The following is a 25736-nucleotide window of genomic DNA, read 5'->3' as shown; positions in this document are numbered from 1 at the left end:
CTATCCCCCCAATTCATTTTTTAACGCCTTCCTCACCTCTACAGTGCTTTTCCCTCCATTTACCACTCAGAATCCCTTTCTTCCCCCGTGTTCCAAATGATCCCCTGTTATTCAAGCAATTCTCCAGAGGATACCCTAATCCCTTGTTTTCCAGCTCAGTCCACAGACCGGTTGAAAAGAGTTCTAAGGAGATTGCAACAAAACAGGTTTACAACCTCCGGGAAGAATTTGGGATTTTATTTACGGAAAGCTGCACTTCTTTTTCTTCTTCTGACAGGAAACCTCCCTGAATCCACATTATGATACAAATGCGACAAGTCAATTGCAAAAAGGCGACATCAGTTTTTGTGCGGAATCCTTTCTTTTCTGTGATGACGCATTGTATCCACAGATGTTACATGAATGCTTTTGGCCTTACTTAATTGGCTGCAGATTGGTGCAGTGAAGATGCTCAGCCTTGGGCCGTCAGCAGTCAGCGCACAAATAATGATCCATCTGATATTCTGTGTCCAAGGCCAGACGCTAAGCAGGAACAAAAGGCTTGTTGAACACCTTGTTGGAACAAAGAGCTTTCCTGAAAAGCGTCGGTCCGATAGGTTTGGAGTGTGCCGTGCAGGGTATCACTCAGCTAACTGGACATTGCATTCATTGCTGTCTGGTTTTGCTGGGATTCGTTTATCTATTTCTGAGGATTTATAGAAAGTCTATAAATCTTAGCCTGGAGGTGTTTGGCCACTTCCAGCAAACTGCTGCTGTGTAAGCCAATACAGCACAGAGGAGCTCTACCTTCAGTATACTATTAAAACAGCCAAGCAGGAGAAAGCAGCCTCGCAGTCAGTTGAAAGCTTCAGAGCTTTGGATTGATAAGATTTAACTGACAGCCCGATAAGCCTGATAGTTCTCTCTTCCATTTTAATGTACCTGGGGCTGCCAAAGGAGTGAGGAAACACATTTTTCAAAACTACTGGAAAGATCTTGGTTTGGAAAGATGCTCATCTGAATCTGAATCTGAACGATAAGATAACCATGCTGAACAGAGGAGAATGTCTGTTCCCGTAGCTCCAGGTGGGAGCTTTTTTTCCTTTTTTTAGCAGCGTCTGTAAAATAAAATAGCATATTTTTGTGCTACAGTTACATTTTTTTAAAACCATATTCGGCATTAATTTCAGTGTCCATGCTGCTGTAGCCTCAGGCAGTTGTTTTGAGTGATTTAGGATAAGAGGGAGGAAGTGAGAAAAACTAAATGAATGTTTATACCAGAGGTCTTTTAATTGCAGGGAGACTTTAGAAAGAAAACGGGCTCATTATCAGACTAAACGTCTGTGCCACACAGGAGGCTCTGTCATCTATTCAACAGCCAGCTCTAAAGCGTTCTCCCCATATGTTCAGTGCTGCGTCTCAGGTAACCCAACTATGTCTCTGTGGGGCAGCTGTGACTCAGGGAGTGGAGCAGGTTATCCACTAAACAGAGGCTTGTGCTTCATTTATTGGCTTTTCCGCCCGCGACCTTTGGTGTGTCTTTGCACAAGATACTGATTCCCCAAAATGGTCCCTTAGTTACATATTTATGTAAAGCACAAGTGCTATATGTATGAATGATGCTTGTAATGCTTTAAGTATTCAGCAAGGCTAGAGGTATATAAATAAAGTCCATAGACCATTTCTCTGGTTAGTTTAAGAACCTACCTTATATGACCACCCGAGCTTTTAGTGTTAGGTTAATGCGTATGTTTATACTCCACATCTGAAAGATGGTGACACTTACAGCTTCACAGGGCAGTCAAAGGGTCTTTTCTAATCCTCTGAAATACAGCTACAACGGATGAACTCTCAGGAAGCTTTTATGGCATGGAAGCATTTGTCTCATTTAATGATCGGCATCCTGACCTTGTTAGTAAATCTTGTCTGGGTGGGCATTCTCGCTGCCAGCGCTGGTTGGCAGAGGATGACATCACCTCCTCTTGTCTGCACACCGTATGAATGTGTGTGTATGCATGTGTGTGTGTTCACAGGCTGATGTCATGGTCACTTAATCACTGCCAAAGTTTAACGAAGGCTGGGTCAGGCTGTGGGTGACCTGGGACCGCGAGGCCAGTGCAGAGATGCAGATTTGCGTTAATCCTACCTAAAATTTGGCAAAGAGAAAACCACACAGCGATGTCTGCCTGCACACAAAACTTCGGTCTGGTGCTCTTGCTTTAACAGAACTAAGTCTGTATTTCTCCTACAGACAGTAGATTTATGTTATACCCCCACACCTTTGGGGCAGAGAGCTGTTTGATCATGTCAAGGGCAGCCCATCAATAAGACAGCCTGTACTGGTTTTAGCTCTGGGGAGGTTTCCTAATGATTATCTTTTGACTCAAAAACACAGTACCTGCTCTGATATAGATCAACAGACATCCAGCCCAGTCAGTCATGACCATCTGCTGATTTGGCATTTATGGTGAGGGCAAAATACTCAGTATATACAACAGCAACATGGCTATACCGGCTTCAACTAAAGAGAAAGTCTCACAAATGCCGTCACTGGTATGGGGTAAATTCTCAGTGTCTCTAGCAACCAGTGAGCGAGTGAACTCATTGTGCCGTAGTCATTATCACTGCATGGTGTTGAAGCTGGCTGTAGCCCCAGTACTCCCATCTCCCATTCGTGAAGAGCTATGCCAGCCTGCTAATCAGCAGCAGTGGGAGACTCGCTGTGGGTGGGGTGGCGCGGGTAAAGCAGTCTCATATCAGACTGAGTGATCTGATCCGCGCATGAATGGCCAGAGCAGCCTTATCTTGTCTGCAGAGGGGGAAAAAAGGAGATTCACAGAAAGGAAGTGTCAAGGATAGTAAATGCGGCCAACATGGTAATTAACCACAGAAAAGAGGTACCTAAAGAGCTGTATAGCTGGCGTGGAGAACAGAGACAAATTTGTACAAACAAGCTAATGGGCGCACCAACTAATGTCTCTCTGGGTCAGAGGAATTTCTCTTGTTAATTTGACAAAGCAAAGAAAAAAGGCTGGGAACATTATTGACAGGCTACAGTGAAGCTTTGAATCTAGTCAGAAAATACAGCCTAACCATTCTTTCTCTGTCGTGCCACCATTGACCACCTCCGCTCCTCCCTCGCTCTCACTCCCTCCTTAGGTAAAGGATGAAATCTACATGTCCTTTCTCGAACAAAGGCACCGGGAGACCTTTTCATTTAAAGGGTTCTTGATTTTACATCTGTCTTGCTTCAGCTCATTTATATATATTACTCTGATTATCTGTCCCTAAGGTCTGTTCATAAGAAGACAGTGATGGAGCTGAAAGACTATCAGGATAGTTCCAACTGTGGCTGTCCCCTATTTTTATGTCAGTTTGATGTATAACAGTGAAAAGCACACTGGTGGTAGCAGCAGTAGGGATGAGAATAATTACCGGTTGCACTGTCAGAGTGACCAATGCCGACATTAGTATTGTCTTTTACTCATCATCTGTTGCCAATCATTGCTCAAAGGGATTCGATGGTGGTGAAGCATGTAGAACTCTGTTAGGAGACAGTCCTAGCACTTTAAAATAAGCCCACCTCAGAAAAGCAAACACTGCAGAAAAGCAAAGGTAACCATGCTATGGAAGGGCAGAAAGGGAAGAAGGAAAAGGTTATGTGATATATCAAACAGCTTTATTACTGTACGAAAAATGTAGGTGGTGTTGGTTTTATTGTTTGCCTTCAAATTTAATCCAGCAGAGTTCATATAAGGGGCACTGTGTCAGAAGGAGAGGAGCCGATAGAGCTTTGTGCTGCATGTACTTTCATCTGGCAAGTCTCACACCCACTCTGTTTGCCGATATGTTGTAGTAGGCACTCTGCAGCCAAAGTAGCAGCCTTTCAAACAAGACTGGCTGGTTGGGGGGGCTGAGAGGGCTTACTGGTAAATTGGCAGCCCAGGGAATACAGGGTACTCTCACCCCAGCGCTCACCCACTCACATGCTTTCATTCCCCTTTTTACCCTTGACCATTGACTGACTGCATTCTCTCTTAGTGGCCAGCATAAATCTGCCTTTCTAAGAAGTCATTTGTTCATTGTCTGTCCTCTTTTTTTGTTTTTTGTTTTTTTTAATCTCCCTCAGCTTTCCAGTTTAGTCAGAGCATCATTCATTGAAGAAATCCATTTTTCTCCTCTTAAGTACATCCTTCCTTATCCTGTCTCGCTCCTTATGATTAATACCGCTCTCATTCTTCCGGCTAATTACATCTGTTAGCAACGACAAAAAATAAATAAAATAATACAAATATCTAGTGTACACATGCTACCCCAAAAACACAGGAACACACATGTACTCTCGGGCTCATGGATGCATACACTGTAGGCATACTAACCAAATCTGTTTGAAGTGTGGGACCCTAAAAGAAGAGAGGGCTCCTGCATGCATTAACTATTCATGTGACGTGTGGTGGGGTGCATGCATGTGTGTTTGTGCAGAAGGCTGAATGAGACAGTGAGTGTGTGTGTGCGTGTGGGTAGAGAAAGAGAGAGAGAGAAAGAGAGCACTCGCAAATTGCGCCGCAAGCAGCCAGCAATCGAGCGCTGACACCTCGTCTGGCAGTCGGAGGGAAAAGGGGCTGGGCTGAGGAAAGAAAGGGAGAGAGAGAGGGAGAGGTGGGAGGCAGGGAGAGAGGAGGGAATGTATGTGTGTGTGTGGATGTGTGTGTGTGAGAGAGAGAGCCAGGGAAAGAGAAATAGAGAGAGACACGGCAGGACAGCTGCCAGAATTTCTCCGATTGCAGGAGAAGGACTAAGAGGTGGAACAGGAGCAGGAATTCTTCTCATTCTCAGCTACTCAAGGAAATCTTGCAGCCCAGCCAGGAGCGCTGATTATTTTCCCTGCCTTCTGCCTGTAAGCAGTAGAGCGTCTGGGAAGGACCGAGGCATAAGGATCTGTAACCACTCACAGCAGACAAGTACGGTGGATTAACTGGATGAGGGGAAAAAAGCAGCCTATGGGATGACTGAAGAATTGGATGCGAAGAAAAAGTAAAACTGAGTCGGAGGACAAGCCAAGTTTCTGCGGTTTCTGAACTGCATCTGAACTTTTGCAGGTGAAGGAGACACGCAAGGAGTTAGAGATGCTTTCGTAGTGCATGAACACAGGAGGTGCACATCCTCCACCTAACCTCGTCCTCACCTTCTCTTAAGAAACTCTCTGGATTACACCTTCACTGCGCACCTACTGGTTTTCCTGAAGGGCACTCATCCTGCCCACCTCCACCCAGCCCCACCTGCCGCTTGTTCCATTCAGTTACTATGACGCCCACGCCTCCCACTCGTCGCTCTCCCTCTGCCCCACGAGCTTCTCACAAGCCTCTGTGAAATTAAGTGGAACGTTGATGATCGTAGCGAAAAGGACCTCTGTGCCTTGAGTAGCAAGCAACCCCACCTCGCTGTGTAATTGCTGAGTGTGCCGGCGTAGCAAATGTGCAAATAATGGAGAAAAGTGACAACACGGACAAGGACAGCAAAGTCGAACTCTATCAGTTGCCTGTTTTTTGACTATGAGCATAAACTAGATAATGGATTGGAAAGAGCTGTAAGTATCTCACAATGTGTGCATGTCGGGGGGGGGAAGCTTTGGCTCACTTTTCTAACATTCAACAGAATTCATAAAGCATGAGTGTATGTTCAAGTGTTTTCGGGCTTCACTTCCTCATACATATAGAGTCTCCTTTGAGCATTTTAGAGAAAGTTGTGAAGGAAAACAGCTTCATTAGCATTGAGATTGAGTGAACAGGTGGACAAGCTGTTGTGGGCAAAGAAATCTGAGCCTCTCTTCACTGCCTCTCTCTCTTTTTTTCCAATGACTGATCATATAGTTGTGTAAGGAGAGGAGAGAGAAATGAGAGGACGTGGGAGGGAGAGGTGGGGAGAGACAAGCAGTTTACCTGTGTACGTGTGACTGTGTTGAAAAAAACAAAGCCCTAGCATAATCATCCCTCACCTTCCATTCATGAACATGTGCACTGATTGTCATTGTGTTGCATGAATTAAAGCTCAAGGTTACAATCGCAGCTTTGGGCTGTGAACGCTACTCGCTGGTCAAAACAATTATAAATGAAGTGGAGTGGCTTTTTTTCTATGCTACTCTGTGGGTGCTGCTTGATTTCTGTCTAAACTCAAAGAGAAGAGAGAATGAGGTGAGGGGTGAGAGAGGGAGAGAGGCAGAGAGAGACAGAGGGACAGGGTAGATTTATCTTGAATGAATGTGCTGCGGATGCCTCTCATAAATGCGCGTACACACTCGCAGACTCGCGCCGCCACGTGTACTCTGCTATAGTTTCCCCTTTCTTTCTCTCCATCTCGCATTCATCTATTCCATCTCACTCCGTGTCACACGATCCGTCTCGCATGCTATCACACATAGGCAGCTCCCCGGGGAGCGGCTTCTCCTGTAGTCTTCTTGGATGCAATAATTATTCCATCAGCAAGCAGTGTGTTCGCTGATTGTGCTCTTGGGCTGTCACTGCAGGGGGTGTACAGTGGAGAGGGGAGGGGGTGGAGAAGAGGAAGCGGGGTGGGTTGTCACTCCAGGATACAAGGAGATAGGGACGAGAGGTGGGTTCTGTTTTTGGCAGCAGCCCACCTAGTCCTGTCCAGAGGAGCCCAGAACACAGCTAATGAGCTCAGGCTGGCCTTTTAGAAAAATGCTACTCACCAGGACATGGATCTGTTCCTTTTTGTACTCCAGATTTCCTCTTTTCTCCTTTTCATGTTCTCTATGTATTCTACCTCTCCTCAAAAACCTTGCTCTGCAGATTTTTCACATTCTATTCTCAACTTCAGGTCTTAATTCTCCGCGCCACACTTCCCTTCATGTTGACAACCGCCCCTTTGTCTTCCCCGTACTTCTCTGAAATCTGACTGCTTAAATGAAACCCATTTGAGTGCATTTGAATTACCTTTGGGTATTACTTTCCTTACTGACCTTGAATTACTGCCTGAGGTGTGTGTTAACTGATCTAGGGCAAAGCAAAAACTCGAACCACCTGGACCGGGGTCCCTGCAGGCCAGGCAGAGATATTGGTGTTGCCTATAAAGTTGAAGAAGTTTGCACAAAAAAGAATGACTCCTTCTGATTGTTCTATGGAGATCTTCTTGACTTTGAAAAGAGACCAGAATGACAGCGGAATTTAAACTGTGAAAAAGGTCAATTCACTTACAGAACTGGGTTCTGTTTGGTATCAGCAGAACTGTCATGTGACTATCTAGATATCACTAAACTAACATCTGATTATCGAGGTTGTTTACAACTTCCAAAATACATGCATGTTGTAGGTTTGTCTCAATAGAATAGAATAGAAAACTTTATTTGTCAATTTCTTCAAATGTTCTTGCCATACAAAGGAATTGAAATTACGTTTCACACTGTCCCATGCGCAGACATTGACAACAATAAAGTGCAGATGCACAACAAAAACAACCCTAACAATAAGGTAATAATACTAAATACTAAAACAATATGGGTCTTTTCTAATGCTTTTCTAGCTAACAATTACACATCAGGAGAACCTCAGTGCTCAGTATCTTGCCCAAGGATACTTTGGGATGCAGCCAGCAATTGAACCACAACTTCTTATTAGTAGATCATCTGCTCCATCTTCTGAGTCACAGCCACCCAAATGATGCTGTCATCATTGCTTAGCTGCAATGATTAGCAGAGAAGGACACAAGTATGCGGTAGAGGGAAGTGTTTCAACAGTCCTCAGCTGTCACATCCACGACAGTTTTTTTGCTGTGTTTGATCAAAATACGTGCATGTATTTCCTGTGGCTTTACAGTCTGCGTCTGGTCCCTTTGAGCAGAGAACCTGGTGACCATTTGTCTTAGAGAGCTGTTCTGCATAAAAACATAAAGGTGTAAGAGAATTCCACTTTTAGTTTAAGTCGAGAGCTGAAACATTATCCTTCTTGTTATGGGAGTATGAGTTGGGAGTTGAGGGAAAAGCATTTTTAGAGTGGAGAAGGGTTGGGAGTGGTGGCATAGTGTAACTCACCTCCTGACTTTGTTTACTTTGGCAGACTAAGAGCAGATTGTTGACCTTTATGTTAAAGTGTTAGCGTGTGGTTTTTGTCAAGGTAGACATTTAAAATCAATAACCTCTTGGTAGGGTACCTCCTCAAGAAAACATTACCTGAGAGAGAAAGAAAAAGGATTTGCTTAACTTTACAGCTTGGTAGTTTTCTAAGTATAGCTTTACTTTCAAGGCTTTTTTTCCCCTTCCCACCTCCAGGGCAGCTCAGAAGCTGAATCTTTCCTCCAAGCGGAAGAAAAACCTGCCTTCCCTGCTTAACCCGCAAGAACCCTCCATCTACCCGACCAACTTCAGCGGTATCCTGCAGGTCTCGCCACCCCCTGCCCCACCATGTCTGCTCCGTGCTGTTTCCAAAGTGAAGGAAAATCCAGGGATGGGAAAGGTGAGAAAAGACACACACAGAGGCACCAGAGACAGAATGCTTTTAATGCACAACAGCTATACAACACGTGCTCTCATAAGCCACCATTCCCTTCCTCCCTTGCCCTGCAGAACTGCGTGTGCCAACATTTATGGATACACACAAACCCCTATTTGGAGGGTTGAATGCAGAGTGGCGACAGACTGGTCTGCAGGCAGCGTGCTGTCTGGTCCAGTCCATGCAGATGCAGCCAGATAAGCCTGCTGGAATGTCATGAATTCACTCAGTTTGTGTGACCAGCATTCCTCTCTGTGAACACAGAAAAGACAGTAAAAACTATAATTCACCAATCTGTGGTCACGTTAGCATCAAGACTCCTAATTCCATTTTAGGTGCAGTGTGCAGTGTTGAAAGTCAGGCTGCCAGCGATAGAGCAGTCATTAAACAAAGCTGTATAAACACATCTCTCTTCCTTTGTGGTTTATTGGGTATTGTTTGTCTGAGCTGGCGTCCTGTATTTATAAAGCAGAAGAAGTCCCCTAACAAGATTAGATCCCACCTGGACAGGAAGTGCTCGCTTCTGTTGCCAGGTATCCAGACGGTTGAAATTTTGCCACATATTGTAAATCTCCCATTGACACGGGGACTTCATAAAAAACCTGTGCTATTAACAAGCCTACTCAAGCTCACACCTGATGTATATGATCCATCTGTGCCGTTTAAGCAGCTGGTTTTCAACGGGAGATCAGGATTTATGACATTTTATGATATTGTTCCAAGTCTGCTTGCACAGATTTTCAGGTTTTCTTATAGTAAAGTAAACAGATCTGTGTGCTTTCCTGGTTTGTCTGCCTCTCTTTCACCTGTGGAATCGCACGTGAAATAACATTTTCAGTCGCTTTCACGGCTTCTCCGGATCTGTTTCATTCGAATTCAATCAATGTTTCCAATCAGGTGTAGGTGGGTCACTTCCACTTCTCCACTTTTGACCTAGACACAGTTCTTTCAGGTGTAAGGAGCTGAGTGGATGGAGTCATGCCAAGCCTCACTAATGGATTTTGTGGGGAATCAAGGGACAGGGAACCAGGGGCCATTAGCACGGTGTGAAATACTACAGCCAATCCTCTGTGGCCTCCACTATCTGATCTCTGCCAACGTAAATAAAACAGGGACATTAGCTCACTTGGTAGCCTCTGTCTGGTGGACAGACATGTGGTTGTCATATATGGAAGCCCTGTTTAAATGACATAGCAAATCTAATTCACTCAACATATGCACTTGTCAGTCACAACAAGAGTCCCCTGTGGAGTATAAAGAGTGCTTGCACTTGGCCTGTGGTATCCAAGATGAATTCACTCAATGAAAGAAAGGGTTTTCCAGCCACATTGTTTGTGAGTGCAATATTAATATACGAGTCAGGGAAGAATGGTCCTTTTGTGTAGGCGTGAAGATGGTGGAGAGTCCTGAGCTGAGCAAAGCAGCCCTATGTCAAAAAGGGAAGAGAGTTGGTTGTATTTTAAGGGTTTTATTTCAGTGCCTGAGAGGCACCTTAGGTACTTTTTTAACAAGCTTTAAAATGACTCTGGATTGAGTTCCCTGTCATGTATACTGTAGGACAGAAGCAATTCAGCTGATGTAATGTTAGGCGCAGCACTAAATACTCTGGGAGTTGACAGGGACTCTAAAGACTGCTAAACATATCCAAAGAGCCATTTCTGTTCCCTGTCATTCACAGATATATTTCCAGAGAGCCTTTGGAGAAATAGAAGTGGCGCTATCTGACCATCAGATTGTAAAGGAATATAGAGATGTCAGAATTTCTAAAGAGGTGTCATATAGCCTGACACACATAAGCACACCCACACAAACCACAAACTGTGCATCTATGCATTAGAGACATAGGTTGTCTGTAAAAGAGGTCCTACCACAAGGCATGAATGGGCATGTTAGTGAATCAACATCTTTAGATGCAAGATGCGATCATGTTTAGCATACCATGTTGGCATCAAGAACTATATGTTGACCTGGGGAAGGTGTTAAGAATCTACGCTCATTTTATAAATATAATATGTCTCAGAATATAGCAGGGTGGGTCACTTGACGGCCAGTCGTTTTGCAGGCAATAGAGGGAAAGGAGAGAAAAAGGAGAGTTAGGAGGTGGAACAACAGGCAGGGAGGGCATATGCTCCTGCACTCCCACGCTGGTGAGCTGTTCCTGGTCCAGAAAAAACAATCTCTAGTGGGATAATCCCCCAGCAGGGAGCTGCACACACACCAATTTCTAACATTTTCAGCTGTGACTTTCAATACTCACCTTGCTGCCTTTTACTAACACCATTAGCCAATGTGTTGACCCAGGGAGAGTTTCCATGGTAACTTTCAGTGTCCATCAGCTCTGACAAAGTGAACGTGATCTTAATGCACAAACGCTGAAGGACCTTCAGTTTGCAACTTTTATATTGAATGCCTGCCATATGTTTTTCCCGTCTCTTCGCTTAGTGCACTATAATCAAAATGTCTGTCTTTTTGTCGTGTTTTTGTGCCATCTCAATTTCTAACACACCGCTGTTCTCTCTTTTTGCTTATTTGATGTTGCTTTAGGTGAAAGTGATGATGCGTATCTGTCCGTCTCTGGAGGCTGCAGACTCCTCAGAGTCTCAGTCTTTCTTGAAAGTAGACAGTAGGAAGAAGCAGCTGACCCTCTACGATCCTGCGTCCAGCCCACACTCTAGTTCAGGGCACAGGAGATCCGCCACTGTGGCCGTCCCAAAGATATTTGCCTTTGATGCTGTTTTTACCCAGGATGCTTCACAAGTAAGGGCCAGTCTTTGTGTATGTGTGTGTGTATTAGAGCAAGAGAGCTATTTTTCTATTTGTTATCAGGGAATTCAGCCTCTCAAGGGCAAAGGGACGTCTTTATACTTGCAGGGTGTGACCAGAGGCTTAGAGAAAAAAATGCCTTTCTTGGGTCAAGGGGCATTCTTAGCAACATGGGCCTAACAGCTGGGCTTTTAAGCCCTCTACGGAATGATTTGAATCCACTCCACTTATATCTAACCACTCCTTTCATAGGACAGCTATATCTAACCTCAGCCATTTGGAAGACACAGCAGGCATAAGTGCTGAGATCAAAGTCAAAGGTCAGATATACAGTATGTTTAGTACATGTGACTTAGGAGCGGATCAGATTTGCTCTCTTCTCATATTAAGACAAACACCAAAATCTTTTAAGAGAATGACTCAATCTGTTTTTGCTCAAAGACAAAATTAACAGAAAATCCAAGGTACGGTAATCTGAAGTATTGTTTGCATGTCGCCATGGTGCAGCGAACTCTAAATAACTATGACAACAGAGTGTAGGATGTCATCACCTGTGTAGGATATCCAGAAAAACCTCAGATTTTTTGCCTACTTTGAGCAATTTTTTAAAATTAAGTAAGCTGCTGATGGCTAAAGACTAAATGTTTCTGCTACATAGTTGAGGCCAAGCTGCTAGATTGTGCTGCTGGGGCAGCACTGCTGGTGGCTAACAGTAACAACAAGCTGTTCTGCTGTTAGAGGTCTTGTTTGCTGTGTGATGTATGGGAAGGGGCCTTTGCTGCTGAAGCCTTGCCCCAGAGGACCTCTGCTGAAACAGATTGCCTCGACATGCAAGACACGGAAACAGACATTAACAAACAAACACACACGCACTTGAGTGATGAAAAATACTGAAACTAATAACATGAATTGGTGTAAGCAATGCCAAATGCTCACTGTGCCTGTTTTACAGTGTTCCTCGAATTGCAAACTGACTGTGAAGGGCCTGTCTCTTTGTGTTTTTCCACAGGCTGAGGTGTGCTCAGGGACAGTAGCTGAGGTCATCCAATCTGTGGTGAATGGTGCAGACGGCTGCATCTTCTGCTTTGGCCAAGTAAAGCTCGGTAAGCTTCTCCACTGGCAACAGATTAGAGAAGTGCCTTTGTTAGCCAAAGAAAACTCTCATTGCTCTTTGTTAGCTACACTTGATGTCCACAATTGGCTTAGCGGTGCACTGGGGTGAGTCAAGGAATGGGTGATTGAAGGAAAAGGAATGGATAGTGAGTCTGGTGTGGGGGTGAGGGGTAAAGTGCTGCATTCAGGCTTCAGGGCTCAGTCTGTAATTAAAATCTTAGTAATTGGCCTGGCCAGTGTTCTTAGGCTGAAGGGCCTGCTTTTCTCATGCAGCTGTTTCCAGTTTCTGTAATTCTGTGCAGAATGACTGTGTCTGGAACAGGTCCCTGGATTAGCATTTGATTTAAAAGAAAAAAGTTATTATTATTTTATTTTTGCCTTTCCAAATATTACCTCAAATCCTTCACATCTGCCATTATTAATTTTTTTTCAGCACCATTTGTTTAGCAGAATAACCCTTCAGAAAATATCCAATGCCAGTGCCTATTTCTTTGTGAACTTCAGGCCTATTTCAGACAGGTTGATAAAAGAAGCAATTTTATTTTGAACATATAGTGAGTGCAGCCGGCTTCCACACACAAGGCAATATTTTTATCCCCCCCCCTCCTTTCTTACATCCTCAGGCAAGACATACACCATGATTGGCAAAGACAGCTCCACTCAAAGCCTAGGCATTGTGCCCTGTGCCATTTCTTGGCTCTTCAAGCTCATCAACGAGCGCAAGGAGAAGACGGGCACGCGCTTCTCAGTCCGCGTGTCTGCAGTGGAAATCTTTGGAAAAGATGAGGAGCTAAAGGACTTGCTGTCTGAGGTGTCGTCCGGCAGCCTGCAGGAAGGCCAATCCCCGGGAATCCACCTGAGAGAGGATCCCATCTGTGGCACTCAGGTGAGAAGTGTTCCATCTCTCCACTTTTTCTTTGTTCACTGATCCTTTCATTCTCTCTGTGGGTTATAAAATATTAGTCTGACTGAGTATTGATCTTTTACTGTCTAGGCTCTAGCTCTTTTTTTCCCCTCAAAGATGTTTAAAGTTCTTCGAGTGCAATGTGTGTATATATATGTGTGTGTGTTTTTATCTCCCGTGACTTCCTACCCTACCTGCTCTTAAAACCCTTGCTTTATATTTTCTACCCAACCCTTCTGTGGTATTGATGGCTTTCTTCTTACCTTTGTATTGACTCTTCTGTCAGCATCCGTCAGAATCTATTACTGATGTATTAGTGTCAGCCCTCTATAATGCCATAGAAGTATTACTGGGTGTGTGTGTGTGTGTGTGTGTGTGTGTGTGGTGGGAGTGGGAATAGCAGAGGGGGGTTGTGACTGTATGTTTGAAGGCTCTCACAGGTGTTGCTGTCAGATGTTGTTTTTGGGGGATATGCATGGACTCTAACTTCAAAGGGTGTGCAGTACTATGAATCTCCCTCTTGCGCTTTCCTTCAGCAGCTATGTGTGCCTTCTCTCTTCTGCCTCCTCCTTCCTTTCCTTCTGTATCCCACCACTGCCATCATCACATCATGTTGAGGTGAAGAGCCCCTGCCTCCTGCTCCACTATTACCTCTCCTAATCCTCCTCCCACTGTGTGCATATCTGCTGTTTTAATAGCCCCTGAGACCCAATCTAATGGGCAAGAAATGTGTGGCAGAGTCCAATTAACTGGTTACCTTCTCTTTCTCGTTTCTCTCTGTCTCTCTTTCTTTTAAACATCAGTCCTTTTTCGGATACCCTGACCTTATTCTCTGGTTTTCCTTTCCCGCCCTTCAGCTTCAAAACCAGAGTGAGCTTCGTGCCCCAACTGCTGAGAAAGCCGCCTTCTTCTTGGATGCAGCCATTGCTGCCCGGAGCACCAGCAGACCGAATGTTGATGAGGACGAGCGACGGAACTCCCACATGCTGTTCACACTGCACATTTACCAGTACCGCATGGAGAAGACTGGAAAAGGGGGAAGTTAGTATTATTGCATTACTACTGCCCTGCAGCATAGGACCAGAAAGTTGTCCCTTCAAATTTATAGTAGAAAATTATAGAGTGAACCATGCGCAAGCAGCCAGATTAGTGAATGAAGTCCACACTTGCTCTAAAAAGTACTAAAATACAAGATAATCTAGATTAAAAGGCGCCTCCATTTAGTTATCACTAATTGTTGTTGGGTTTTTTTTAAAAACATAAGCTCTTTAGATGGCTAAGTGGATTTGATCGCACTTTAGCTTTTAATGGAAAATCGCAGGCTCTTTTTTGCGTTTGATGAATTCATTCTGGTCTCTGCAAAACAGAAATGTATTTGCATGCTTGTAATACATTGTGGTTAAGAGTAAGTAAAGCCTGCTGGTTTATGAACAACATCAATCACCAACAGGATAATGTGTAGCTCTGTGATTTACAAGGACAGACGCTGGCATTCGCCCTGTCTGCATTTTTCAATTATTCGATGGGGGACTGTGTTTCTAATTGTCAGTAGATTCTCTCGTTTTACGTGTCTCACCAAAGGAGACTCCTTGTTGCCATGAGTTACACATCTGGTGGAGGTTTAGCAGTCTGGCTGCAGTCTTACTCATAAATAATCCAGACAGCTCAAACACAGCTATGCCACTCCTGTCATCAGGGCACTTTGTACAGGCAACTTACTCCACATAGGGAGTGTCTGTTTTGCTCACCTGGTTCTTCTTCTGCCGTTGGCAGTGTCGGGTGGACGAAGCAGGCTGCACCTTATTGACTTGGGGAGCTGCGAAAAGGTCCTGAGTAAAAGCAGAGATGGAGGAGGAGGCTTGTGTCTTTCCCTGAATGCACTGGGAAACGTCATAATGGCTTTAACAAATGGAGCGAAGCATGTACCCTACAGGTGAGAACACCAACATGAGGTTTTAGAGTCGGCTGCGTTTTAGCTTCCAAGAAACTGTATCTATATGTTAATTGTTTCAGGCAAGTCACCGCATGTGTTGTCAACCTTGCAGGTTTTTCTGTGCGACTGTTCAGTTTGTTTAGTTAGCTGCACAACAGCTTTCACTGGGGTTGCACAAGATTATATTGTAGTTACTCAAGTATGAAAAGATTAATGACTTGTCATTTGGGAGTGTTTTTCAGCTCGGAGGATTTAACGTGCCTGCCCCAGTAAAATATTACTGGGCTGTTTGCTAATAACAATGTAAATGCTCCCTGTAGAGACAGCAAACTGACAATGCTGCTGAGGGAGTCCCTTGGCAACATCAACTGCAGAACAACTATGATTGCCCACATCTCAGATTCCCCAGCCAACTATGCTGACTCGCTCACCACTATCCAGCTGGCATCCCGGATCCACCGAATGAGAAAGAAGAAATCTAAGGTACGGCATGTAAACATGTGCAGTAACACACTGATAAACCGATGAACAAGCAATATGAAATTCCAGTGACACCACTAACGATGCATTTGTATAATTTAAGAACTTATTATAATCCTTATAAATCTTAATAAAGCTCCATTTAATGTTGCTCATTGTTTATAAATGATAAATGAAGAGTAATCGTTATTATTAAACATTATTTCATCATTAAGTGTTGCTATTGTAGCAATTACATTCCTAATGTTCATGCGTAACTTTAATTACCTTCATCATAAATCACAGCATTATTAAAGTCCTTAAATTTGTCTTCCTCGTGTAATTTTGGAGCTATTTCGCAAATGAATGTGTTAATGCTCCCACAAATGAAATATTATTAGTGCAGTAAGTCAGAGCTAGTTTCTCTCAGCTCCTCAGCACATAATCATGTAATCAATACCACCGCCTAAGGAAGTGTGTGATGTATTCCCTTAGATTAGGGAAATATATGCTCCAGATAATTAGGTGAAATGACAGCATGTATTTATTTAGTCCCCATTATAATTATGATGCAGGCCGCAGACAACAATTTGCATTATTGACATTAGTTTCTGTGGGGCTATTGATGTGCACTTTTAACCTCTAGATAAATATTGACCGGTAATATTATAGGAATTAAAATATGCTCTGAAATGGATTTTGCTGCAAACTAGTAAGATATGAATCTGCTCTAAATTATAAGAATTAAAGTGATTTTGTAAATTGCAAAGTCTATTATGTTAATTTTCCTTTTATCATTTTGTGAGATCATTTACAGATCTCTACTCTGTTCTAACTTGGTTTTGCAGTATGCATCTAGTTCATCTGGAGGTGAAAGCTCGTGTGAGGAAGGGAGGATCCGGAGGCCCCCCCACCTCAGGCCTTTTCACCCTCGGACAGTAGCCCTGGACCCAGACCTGCCCTGTTTGCTCAGTGACCCAGAATACTCCTCTAGTAGTGAGCAGTCTTGTGATACTGTTATTTATGTGGGCCCTGGGGGAACTGCAATCTCAGACAGGGAGCTTAGTGACAATGAAGGCCCACCTGCCTTTGTTCCAATTATCCCTTCTCTGAACAAGAAGAAGTCTGCAAAAGAGGGCCCTCTGGACAGAGACCATTTCTTTAAATGCAACACATTTGCTGAACTGCAAGAGAGGCTTGAGTGCATAGACGGCAGTGAAGAACCTACTGCTTTCGTTGGAGAGGGAAAACGATCCCAGGCTAGCCCCAAGATGGACAAATCTAAAGAGAGCCAAAGCTCTGTTTCACCAAAGACTGTAGCAAATATTTCTTACAACCAAGAGGGTATCTCACCCAAACAATCTCCTAAATCGGTCCCCCCGCAGCCATCTTGCAGTCCCAGTGCCAAATCTAAAGTTGACAGTGTCAAGAGGCAATGCATGCCTGTGGAAAGGGTACCATCAGAGAGTGTTCAAAATGTTTGCAGGACCAGGGCTGATGGTGAGAAGGCCTTGGTTTCAGAAAACAAGGTTAGTGCAAACAAACTGGCACCTGCCGCTGCCCCACCTACTGAACCTGTGGTGAGAGAGAAGATTTACTCCAGCAAGAAATCCTTGCCAAAGCCAGCCCCGCCTCCTTCACAGCAGAGAGAAAATACTGACAATGAGGAAAGATCAAGCACCAGAATGCCACCTGTTGGAATGAGCCACCAAGCTGCGAAAAGATGGGATCCGTGCACTTCGCCTTTACTTAGAGCTCCGGTGGAGGTGTGCCAGGTACGCTCGACGTTGAGGGAAAGATGTCTGGACCGGGACATCCTTAGAGCGACCGTCACCCTGCAGCAGCCTGTGGAGCTGAACGGAGAGGATGAGCTGGTGTTCACTGTGGTGGAGGAGCTATCTATAGGCAGTATAGTAGATCAAGGCCGGCCATCGAGCATTATTAGCTTTAACAGTGACTGCTCTCTTCAGGCCCTGGCCTCTGGTTCTCGACCTGTCAGCATCATCAGTAGCATCAATGATGAATTCGATGCCTACACATCAGCCGCTGGAGGGTCAGAGGTGAACATTTCAGTGGTCACAGCCCCTCAGGAGGGAGGAATGGCGTGTATAGACAGCAGAGGTTCATCTATCAGTTCTTGGCTGAGTGAGGTTAGTGTCTGCACCTTGGAAAGCGAAGGGGCTCATTCCACAGACGTCTTCCTTCCACAGGCCAAACACATGGGCCCAGAGGCCACCGTTTACTTTGACTCCCTGGATATGTTTAATTGTGTCTCCTCGCCTAGAAATGCCAAGAACTCCCTAAATGACAGCGGATTTAGTTTTTCTGAACTAGACAGTGATAGCGCCGCCTCAAGCAAGCTGTCACTGACAAAGTGCCCCCCATCACCAGAATCAGCAAAAGGCTCCCTAAAATTTACATCTAAAATAACTAAAGCTCACTCGCTTAGCTCCTCCCCACAGGGCCCAACTATAGTCCACTCCAGTCTTCCCAGGAAGATTAAACCTACCTCATCTATCTCTCATAGCAGCAGCAGTAGCAGCAGCAGCAGTAGAGAGCCACTAAGGCAAGAGGTTAAACAGGAAGATCCTTGGAAGTGCATTGACAACCACTCTGAACCTCAATTTTCTGACTCCAGCAATACCAGCAAATTTCTCAGAAATCCCCCCAGTGGCATCCCTTCCAGCAAAACGTCCAGCAACACCAACAGTGTACCTCGCTCTCCCAATGTGCAGGGGTCTACCTCAGCCCAAAGGGTGGTTGATGGCTGTGAGAAATCAGCCAGCAGGAATCCACCCAGCAAAATGCCTCAGCTGAGACGAGGTGCCACCACCCTGGGAACAGTGCCCGTCATTCATTCCACCACGGACTACAAGGGAAGCCAAGATATTGTTGCATCTGCCACAAGCCTTAAATTTTCCTCTCTGGGGAAAAACAAGGCCAACTCACAGAAAGCGAGCAATTCCGCTAAACCCGACTGCACCATGCCTCCTCCTCCTCCAGTGAGAAAATCCAGTCTTGACCATAAAACGAAGACACTGCTGCCCCAAAGTGCCTTAAAGACAGCATATGGGGAGGCAGGAAGGACCTATGGAGCGAGGGCGGCTGTATCAGAAGATGAGCTTGAGGTATGCCACAGAGTAGACAGTTTCAAAACCTCCAGCCTCAACACAGCCAAAGTTACCTCCAGTTTGAAGGCCAAAGGGCCTAGAGGAGAGGCTGGGCAGCACTATGGCAGTCAGATATCACTGGAAAGGTGTGAAAGTCTGTCCTTATCAGGTTCCAGAGCTGCGCTTAGTAGAGAGAACAGCGGGGCAAGTCTTGGCAGCAGTAGTAGCAAATCAAGCAAGTCCATTTCGCGATTCGGTATTCCCAATTCATCCAGCGCTCCTATTGCTTCCTGTCCATCCTCCCCAAGTGGAGGAAATGTCAGCAAACCTGGACAGGTAAAAGCTTCTGTAAATCCTAGGTCATTGGGAGCTGTTAATGGTTCTAAGGCACGTTCACTATCAGCCAACAGCTCCAAGGGCTTAAGCTCCTCCACAAAGTCTTTGGCCGCCCCATCTACCAGAAACACTAATGCCAACCTCCCTCCTTCTGGACGGACATCGGCTCCTCGGACCACCGCTGCAGTCACCAGCAAGCCTGGAAGAGGCACTATCATGGGCACAAAGCAGGCCATTAGAGCTGCAAATAGCCGTGTGAGTGAACTGGCAACAGGCAACATATCAGGAAAACACGTGAAAGCTTCAGCAGACTCAGACAGTGGGAATGACAGCGGGGTGAATGTGAGTGATGACAAATCCCCAGTAGCCATGCTGCCTTCTCCATACAGTAAAATCACAGCACCCAGGCGGCCTCAGCGCTACAGCAGTGGCCACGGCAGTGACAACAGCAGCGTGTTGAGCGGGGAGCTACCTCCGGCGATGGGACGCACAGCTCTGTTCTACCACAGCGGTGGCAGCAGCGGATATGAAAGCATGATCCGTGACAGTGAAGCCACAGGCAGCGCTTCCTCTGCCCACGACTCTATGAGCGAGAGCGGCTTCTCATCTTCAGGGAGAGCAAAGAGCTCCAAGTATCCCAAGAAGAGAGCAAACGGTGAGAAACTAATTTGGGATTTCGGGGTTTTACAAGTAATCTAGAAATGAGTAATATTCACAAATATTGTGATATACATTTCGTGGCACACACCCGAGTAATAAATATGTGCTGTCTCAGAGGAAATCAACCATAAATTTGTGGATCCATTGTTATTACAACCACAAATGGGCATTTCATCGGATTTTGTTTCCTTCTGAATCAGCAGCATGCATAATTCATACGTAGAGTAAATGTGAAAAACGTTATTGAATGTTTCAGACAAGGCATCTTTGATGTGTGTATTGATCAAATAAGAGTTGAACATGGGGATTTTTATGTAGGCCATTGTCTCGTGTATAACTGTTTCAATTCATGTAGGATAAACCAACCTTTTGAATCCACATATCTCATGAAACTCTTATAAGTATGCAGTCGCCACAGCTCAACCAACCACTGTAAAGCCTTGCATCACTTTATATCTCAGAGTGGGATTTATATATTTTTTTCTATAGATCCTAGCAATTGCTGCTGTTGTATGTTAGCAATCTAATTGGTGCCTGTCTGCCTGGTGCTTTAGGCTTCCAAAGAAGACGGCTAATCCCAGCACCCCTGCCAGACACAGCATCTCTGGGGAAGAAGGTGAGCACAGCAGGTCAGTGGGTGGACTTGCCTCCTATGTCTGGACCACTGAAGGAACCCTTTGAGATCAAGGTGTATGAGATCGACGATGTGGAACGGCTCCAAAGGCGCCGTCAGGAGGAAACCGCAGAGGTGAGCAGACACAGGTCACAGCTGGCTTGTTTTGCTGGTTTAGTGGTTCATCTTTCTGAACCCTGTTTTGGGTAAAGTGAAGTCTGGGTTGATGCCGTGTAAATCCCACTTGCTAAGCCTTAGCAGCATTTTGCATCTGCAACATCAATGCCATACATTAAGATACAATCACACTGACTTGCATTGTGGGAATTTCTTAGCTCCCTTCTCCCCAGCTTCTTTTTAAAGAACAGGACAGGAATAATATGTCCCAGACGTCTGACCTTCAGCCAGCTCTGTGGCAAATCCTGGAGTTAAAATGTCTGCGTCTCCAGATTCCCAGTGCTTGGTATTTTGACAGCACTCCTTGGGAATGTCAAGAGTTCAGTAGGCAATTACCAATGAGGGTTAATTGGTCTGAGTATGACTGATTACTCGCCTCACTGCTGAATGTGATGGTGATACGGTGGGGTGTAAAAATGAAAAAGAAGACTGCGGTGAAAAGATTGGTCAGAGAATGTGCGATGATTGCGAGGACACCTGACACCGACCCAAATCAGCTCAATGACAGCAGTCATCACTGTCTGCATTGCTGACTCCTCCTGGGTCATTAACTGTTTCCATGAAGTGCAGCTGGAGGGGGATATTTTTAAACTTATACATATGAAATCAATGACAGGAGGTAGTCTGATTTACTTTTCTCCTCATCATCAATGTCAATTTAGTTCTTTTACTGTTTTTTGCACCTATTACAAAATTCCAGTTAAAATCCATTGCAAACAGAATATGTTTTAATATATAACACTCTGTCTTGTCCAACACACTAACTTGTTTTATTGGTTTTTTTCCAATCCCGTGTTCAGCAACCATTCCAAGACGTTGACAAGGTGAGCTCGTTTTTCAGAGAAACTGATGTTTAATTAAAAGCAGCACAGACTGTATTACCAGCGAGCCAAATGTGACATACAAGCAGTATATTATCTGTTTGACTTTATTTCACGTTTATCAATGAAGTTTACTGATAGCTTCCCTTTTTTATGTAATGCAACCGTTTGAACTTTTTAACTGCATTTTTGATAGTTACTTAAATCAGTATAATCTGTCTTTTTCCCCTCAGGGCCTGCTGTATTTTAACAGTAAGCTGAAGATGCTTGAGAGAAGGCAACAGCAAGTGAAGGAAGTGAGGGCAAAGCATCAAGTGTTATTGGAGGAGCTGGAAGACACGAAGGCCCGACTGATGATGGACCCCAGCAAGTGGATAGGAGAGTGTAAGTCACTTCCTTTGAGAGTAAGATGACAAATAAACTTTGGTAGCAGACAATGTAACTAAATCCTGCTTTCCTCATTCCAACAGTTGAGGTGGACCAGAATTTGGATAAAGAATCTCCAGAGTATCTGGAGGCCTTGACACAGGCCACAGAGGAGCTGGAGTTCTGCGTCAACCTGTGCAAGGCCCGTGTCATGATGGTGACGTGCTTTGACATCAGCATGTCAACACCTGGCACTCAGGAGGGGCTACGTGAAGTCGAAGTCTGAGGACAAAAGTAAGTAGGAGCGGGAAAGGAAAGGAAATGGAAGTGAGAAGAAAAAGAACGATGAAATGTAGCAGTCAGTGTGTAGAAGTCCCTGGGAAGAAGAGCAAAAGACGGAAGTGAGATGAGAGTGGATCTTAACATGTAAACAGAGGAAATCTTGACCACCTAGCTACAGTGCCTCATTACCAGGACACGGCAGAGGAATGACACATGAGCACAAACGCTGTTGCCTCTATGGCAAAGCAGTGGCCATCACCTACTCAAGAGTCAATGAACAACACCTGGAAGTGCCTTTTTTATTGTTTTGTTTCGAGTCGTTATTTTTCCTATGGCGCAGGTATCTTAAGCGTACCTACTCCCTGAACATATTGCTTTTAAGAAAAATATTTTATATTCCATTGTATAGTGTATTAAATGAATATGTGATGTGTACAAATGTCCTTTTTATGGGGAAAAATAAAGTAAAAAGAAAAAAGCAATAAGCTAATGTTATTGCTCTCCCAAACTGCCTTTTCTCTCGTTTCAAACCTCAGTCAGCATTTTATCCATGATCATTCAGCCTCCTGCGCCTTATGTTAACTCTCTGGTTCTGTAGTTTTCTAAATTTTCAAACTGGACTATGTTATTTCATCAAGGACTGTATTTGCTGTCATCACTCATCTCCTGCCAGCTGTCCTGTGAAAGCTGCTTGCAGGGTAGAGTGAATGTTTTTTTTTCTCCTCCAGTTGCCTTGTTCAAAATGGGTCTCAGTGGATGCACTTAGGTAGAGCAGCAGTTTTGTTGTGGGAAGGAGAGTTTATTCAAACTGTGCTTGCCCGTGTTTATCTCACTAAAATAAAAGTTTAAGCCAAAACATATCAATCAGAGGGGCACTGTGATGGACGATAAGTGATTGTTCTTGATTCAGCCATTCTTTCTGGTGCCTCAGTATGTGGTCATGCAACGTAACCTTCCCTCCACTCACCTACAATGATCATATGATGACTGGTTACACTTCTACCGGTGCCCATCAGTGAGCCCACTATTTCTCTAAATGGGCTTTGACTGGGGGCTTTTTATATACTGTAAAATAAAAAGGAGCACTGATGAGCACAAGTCAGCCAGTCTGTTAGACACTACTTCTTTTTTAAGTGCTACCAAGCCTCAGCTCTATGCATTCCAATACATTTACTGCAACTACAATAAGAACCTCATTACCGAGTAAGGGCAACCACCTAGTTTGTTCTCTTTTGTCCCTACTCTACTAATCTACTAATTATTGACGTTGATCTAATGTCTCAAACGAAGACTCCAGAATTTCTCCATGAAACGATACAGTGAAAAGCAAAAGATTGCGGCATTATTTAGCAAAATCAATCATGGCATCAGCTCTTCATGGCTGCCAGAATGTGCTTATGAATCAAACAGCTGACACGGAGACAAAAAAGATGATTGGTGAAAATGATTGTTGAGAAAAACAGACTGGCTTTGACGTATCTTGCTGTGTTTGACTTCTATATCTATGACAAATACGACTTTGTTTTCTTTGTTTTACAAAGATGGACTATCTCAGGCCCTCTCTGAAGATGCTGCATGAGATTTGTAATCACTTTTAAGAATGATTTCTACTCCATTTTTTACCATTCTAATTTTTTACAATAATTTCTGTGTGTTCACTAATGTGGGGTTATGCTCATGAATTAAAGAACTATTACCAAACCAAGACCTTTTTTCCAAGAAATTATTATATGTAAGGTCATATTTCATATCAAAACCCATATTTTCTAATACCTTTCTTTTTGTATAGGATTTTCAGACCCTGTGTATAAATGTACAATATGGCAGCTTGTGTTTTACTTTTACAGTACTTGTGAATAAAATGTTCCTTCCTACCGATGATTCGGAGTTGACTTTTTTCACCCTTTCATGTGTTTAATACTATTTATTCTACAATTATTTTCACAAAATTCCAAATAAATACCTTTACTACAGTGGTAGCTTAAAACAGCAACTAACCAGGAGAAACCTTTGCCACAGGATTACAAAACTAGACATGGCACACTTGCCCTTTTGTTTTATGTTTGTTTATTCAGCATCTTCTCTTTTAAAATGAATGCGTGTAGAAAAAAGTGCTTTAGTGAATGAGCAAGTTGTTACTCTATGGAAGCCCGTTTCCGCCACAAAAAAAAAAGTATCCGTAACTCGAAATTTTGAGAAAAGTAACTCGAAATTTCAAATCAGCGCTGCCGAGCAGTAATCTATGTGAATGACGTCATTTCCTTGTTACCCGGAAGCTGAAGCCCTCAGGTACAAATGCTACAGCTAAACTACCGGTATTACAGCCAGTCATTAGGGCACAAATTGCTGAGTATTTTCAGCTTGGCTTCACAAATGACTTGTGTTATTAGCTGAATCACATGGCGTTACTATCAGCAAACGTACTCTTGAAAGCGCTAATTTGTTGCACATTCCTCTGAGCCATATCCTTCCGGATAACAAGAAAACAATGCCAGTCACATAGATTAATGATTGGCAGAGCCAACTCGAAATTTCGAGTTACTTTTCTCAAAATTTCGGGTTGATAACCTCGTTCAATTTTGAGTTACGGATTTTTAAAAAAATATTTTAATTTTAGTGGCGGAAATGGGCTTTCATATTACTCAGACGTATTCAGAGTATAAAAGCACTATATAAGAACCAGTTCATTTACTAGTATAGATCCATATACTTTTACATTCACATTGCTAATGATTTTTTTCCACAAAATAAAAAATCACACAACAGACTGTATTGTCCTCGTCTAATGAAAGCATTGATATTATTGTAACATCACCAAAGCACAGAATTTGTAGCACAAAGGATCAGAAGGCAGATCTGAAGACAGAAGGGGGTGTAACCAATAAAGTGGCTCCAGTGAATCTAGATTGACTTTATAGAAACATCTATTTATAAGTAGCAATCCTGATAATATTCAACATCTTCTTTCTCATGAAATCCTTATAAATTAAGGAAAAGTCCATTATACTGTTCCCTGAAGATTACAGTCCGCTATTATTTCCCCCCTTTTGTTGACAGGTAACTTAGCCGACTCTGCACTGAAATCATTTGAGAGTACCTGAGCAGATCATAAAACCGGTTCAATTAAATAGGAAGCAAGATGCTTAATGTCAGATCAAAGTGTGTTCTCACAGCAGCCAACTCAGTGTTCTTTTTTTCTACAAGGACATTATTGTTACCTCCCAAACAAATTATGAATTTGTAATTTGGCTCAGTTTTCCCCTCGTTTATCTCCATGTTTGCACTTTGCTTATGTGTTTGGAGCAAAAGAAAAACTAAGAGTGAAATGAGAGACATTGACATAAATGGACTTGCTGATTCAATGCAGCTACATTAATAGCAGCTACACGATACAACTGTCAAAATGTTGAATATTATGGAGCGGGGTAAAAAGAGAACGTGGAGGACTACAGCGATTAATTACTATCAGGAGAACCCTTGGCTCAGTGTGAAGTCCTGTTGAGTAATATGCTGTTGCTGTGTGGATGGAGAGCCAAACTGGACCCTGCTGTGCAGTAACATCTTGTCTCCCCCTTGTTAATTCTGTTTTGATCAAACACACGAGGAGTTGGTTTAGCTGACTGGCAAAGAGCAGCTGGTCACCGTGTTTATAATCAAATTCTGCGAATGACCCATGTGTGAGGTTTTGACACATTTCCACATCTTGTAAAGGTCAC

General features: G+C 43.8%; 1 protein-coding gene across 3 annotated transcripts in view; it reads left to right on the top strand.

Annotated features, from left to right (window-relative positions):
• Positions 1-23894, top strand: part of kif26ab (kinesin family member 26Ab) — a 69441-nt gene extending 45547 nt beyond the window's left edge. For 2 of the 3 annotated variants that reach the window (XM_085441189.1, XM_085441187.1), the window contains exons 5-16: positions 8264-8447; positions 11028-11240; positions 12256-12349; positions 12983-13245; positions 14121-14304; positions 15037-15196; positions 15517-15679; positions 16504-19756; positions 20316-20509; positions 21352-21375; positions 21606-21756; positions 21843-23894. In XM_085441189.1, coding sequence (XP_085297315.1) covers positions 8264-8447; positions 11028-11240; positions 12256-12349; positions 12983-13245; positions 14121-14304; positions 15037-15196; positions 15517-15679; positions 16504-19756; positions 20316-20509; positions 21352-21375; positions 21606-21756; positions 21843-22024 — 5065 coding nt within the window. In that variant the 3' untranslated portion in view covers positions 22025-23894. Of the gene's footprint in view, positions 1-4716; positions 5567-8263; positions 8448-11027; positions 11241-12255; positions 12350-12982; positions 13246-14120; positions 14305-15036; positions 15197-15516; positions 15680-16503; positions 19757-20315; positions 20510-21351; positions 21376-21605; positions 21757-21842 lie in introns of those variants that run through there. The other variant, XM_085441188.1, reaches the window with a different exon arrangement.
• Positions 23895-25736: the final 1842 nt, after the last annotated feature.

The sequence above is a fragment of the Copadichromis virginalis genome, linkage group LG19, assembly GCF_057382275.1.
Source record: "Copadichromis virginalis isolate Kocher_CV1m ecotype Utaka linkage group LG19, C_Virginalis_male_GT1.1, whole genome shotgun sequence".
NCBI lineage: Eukaryota > Metazoa > Chordata > Actinopteri > Cichliformes > Cichlidae > Copadichromis > Copadichromis virginalis.
This window is presented reverse-complemented; position numbering and strand designations above follow the sequence as displayed.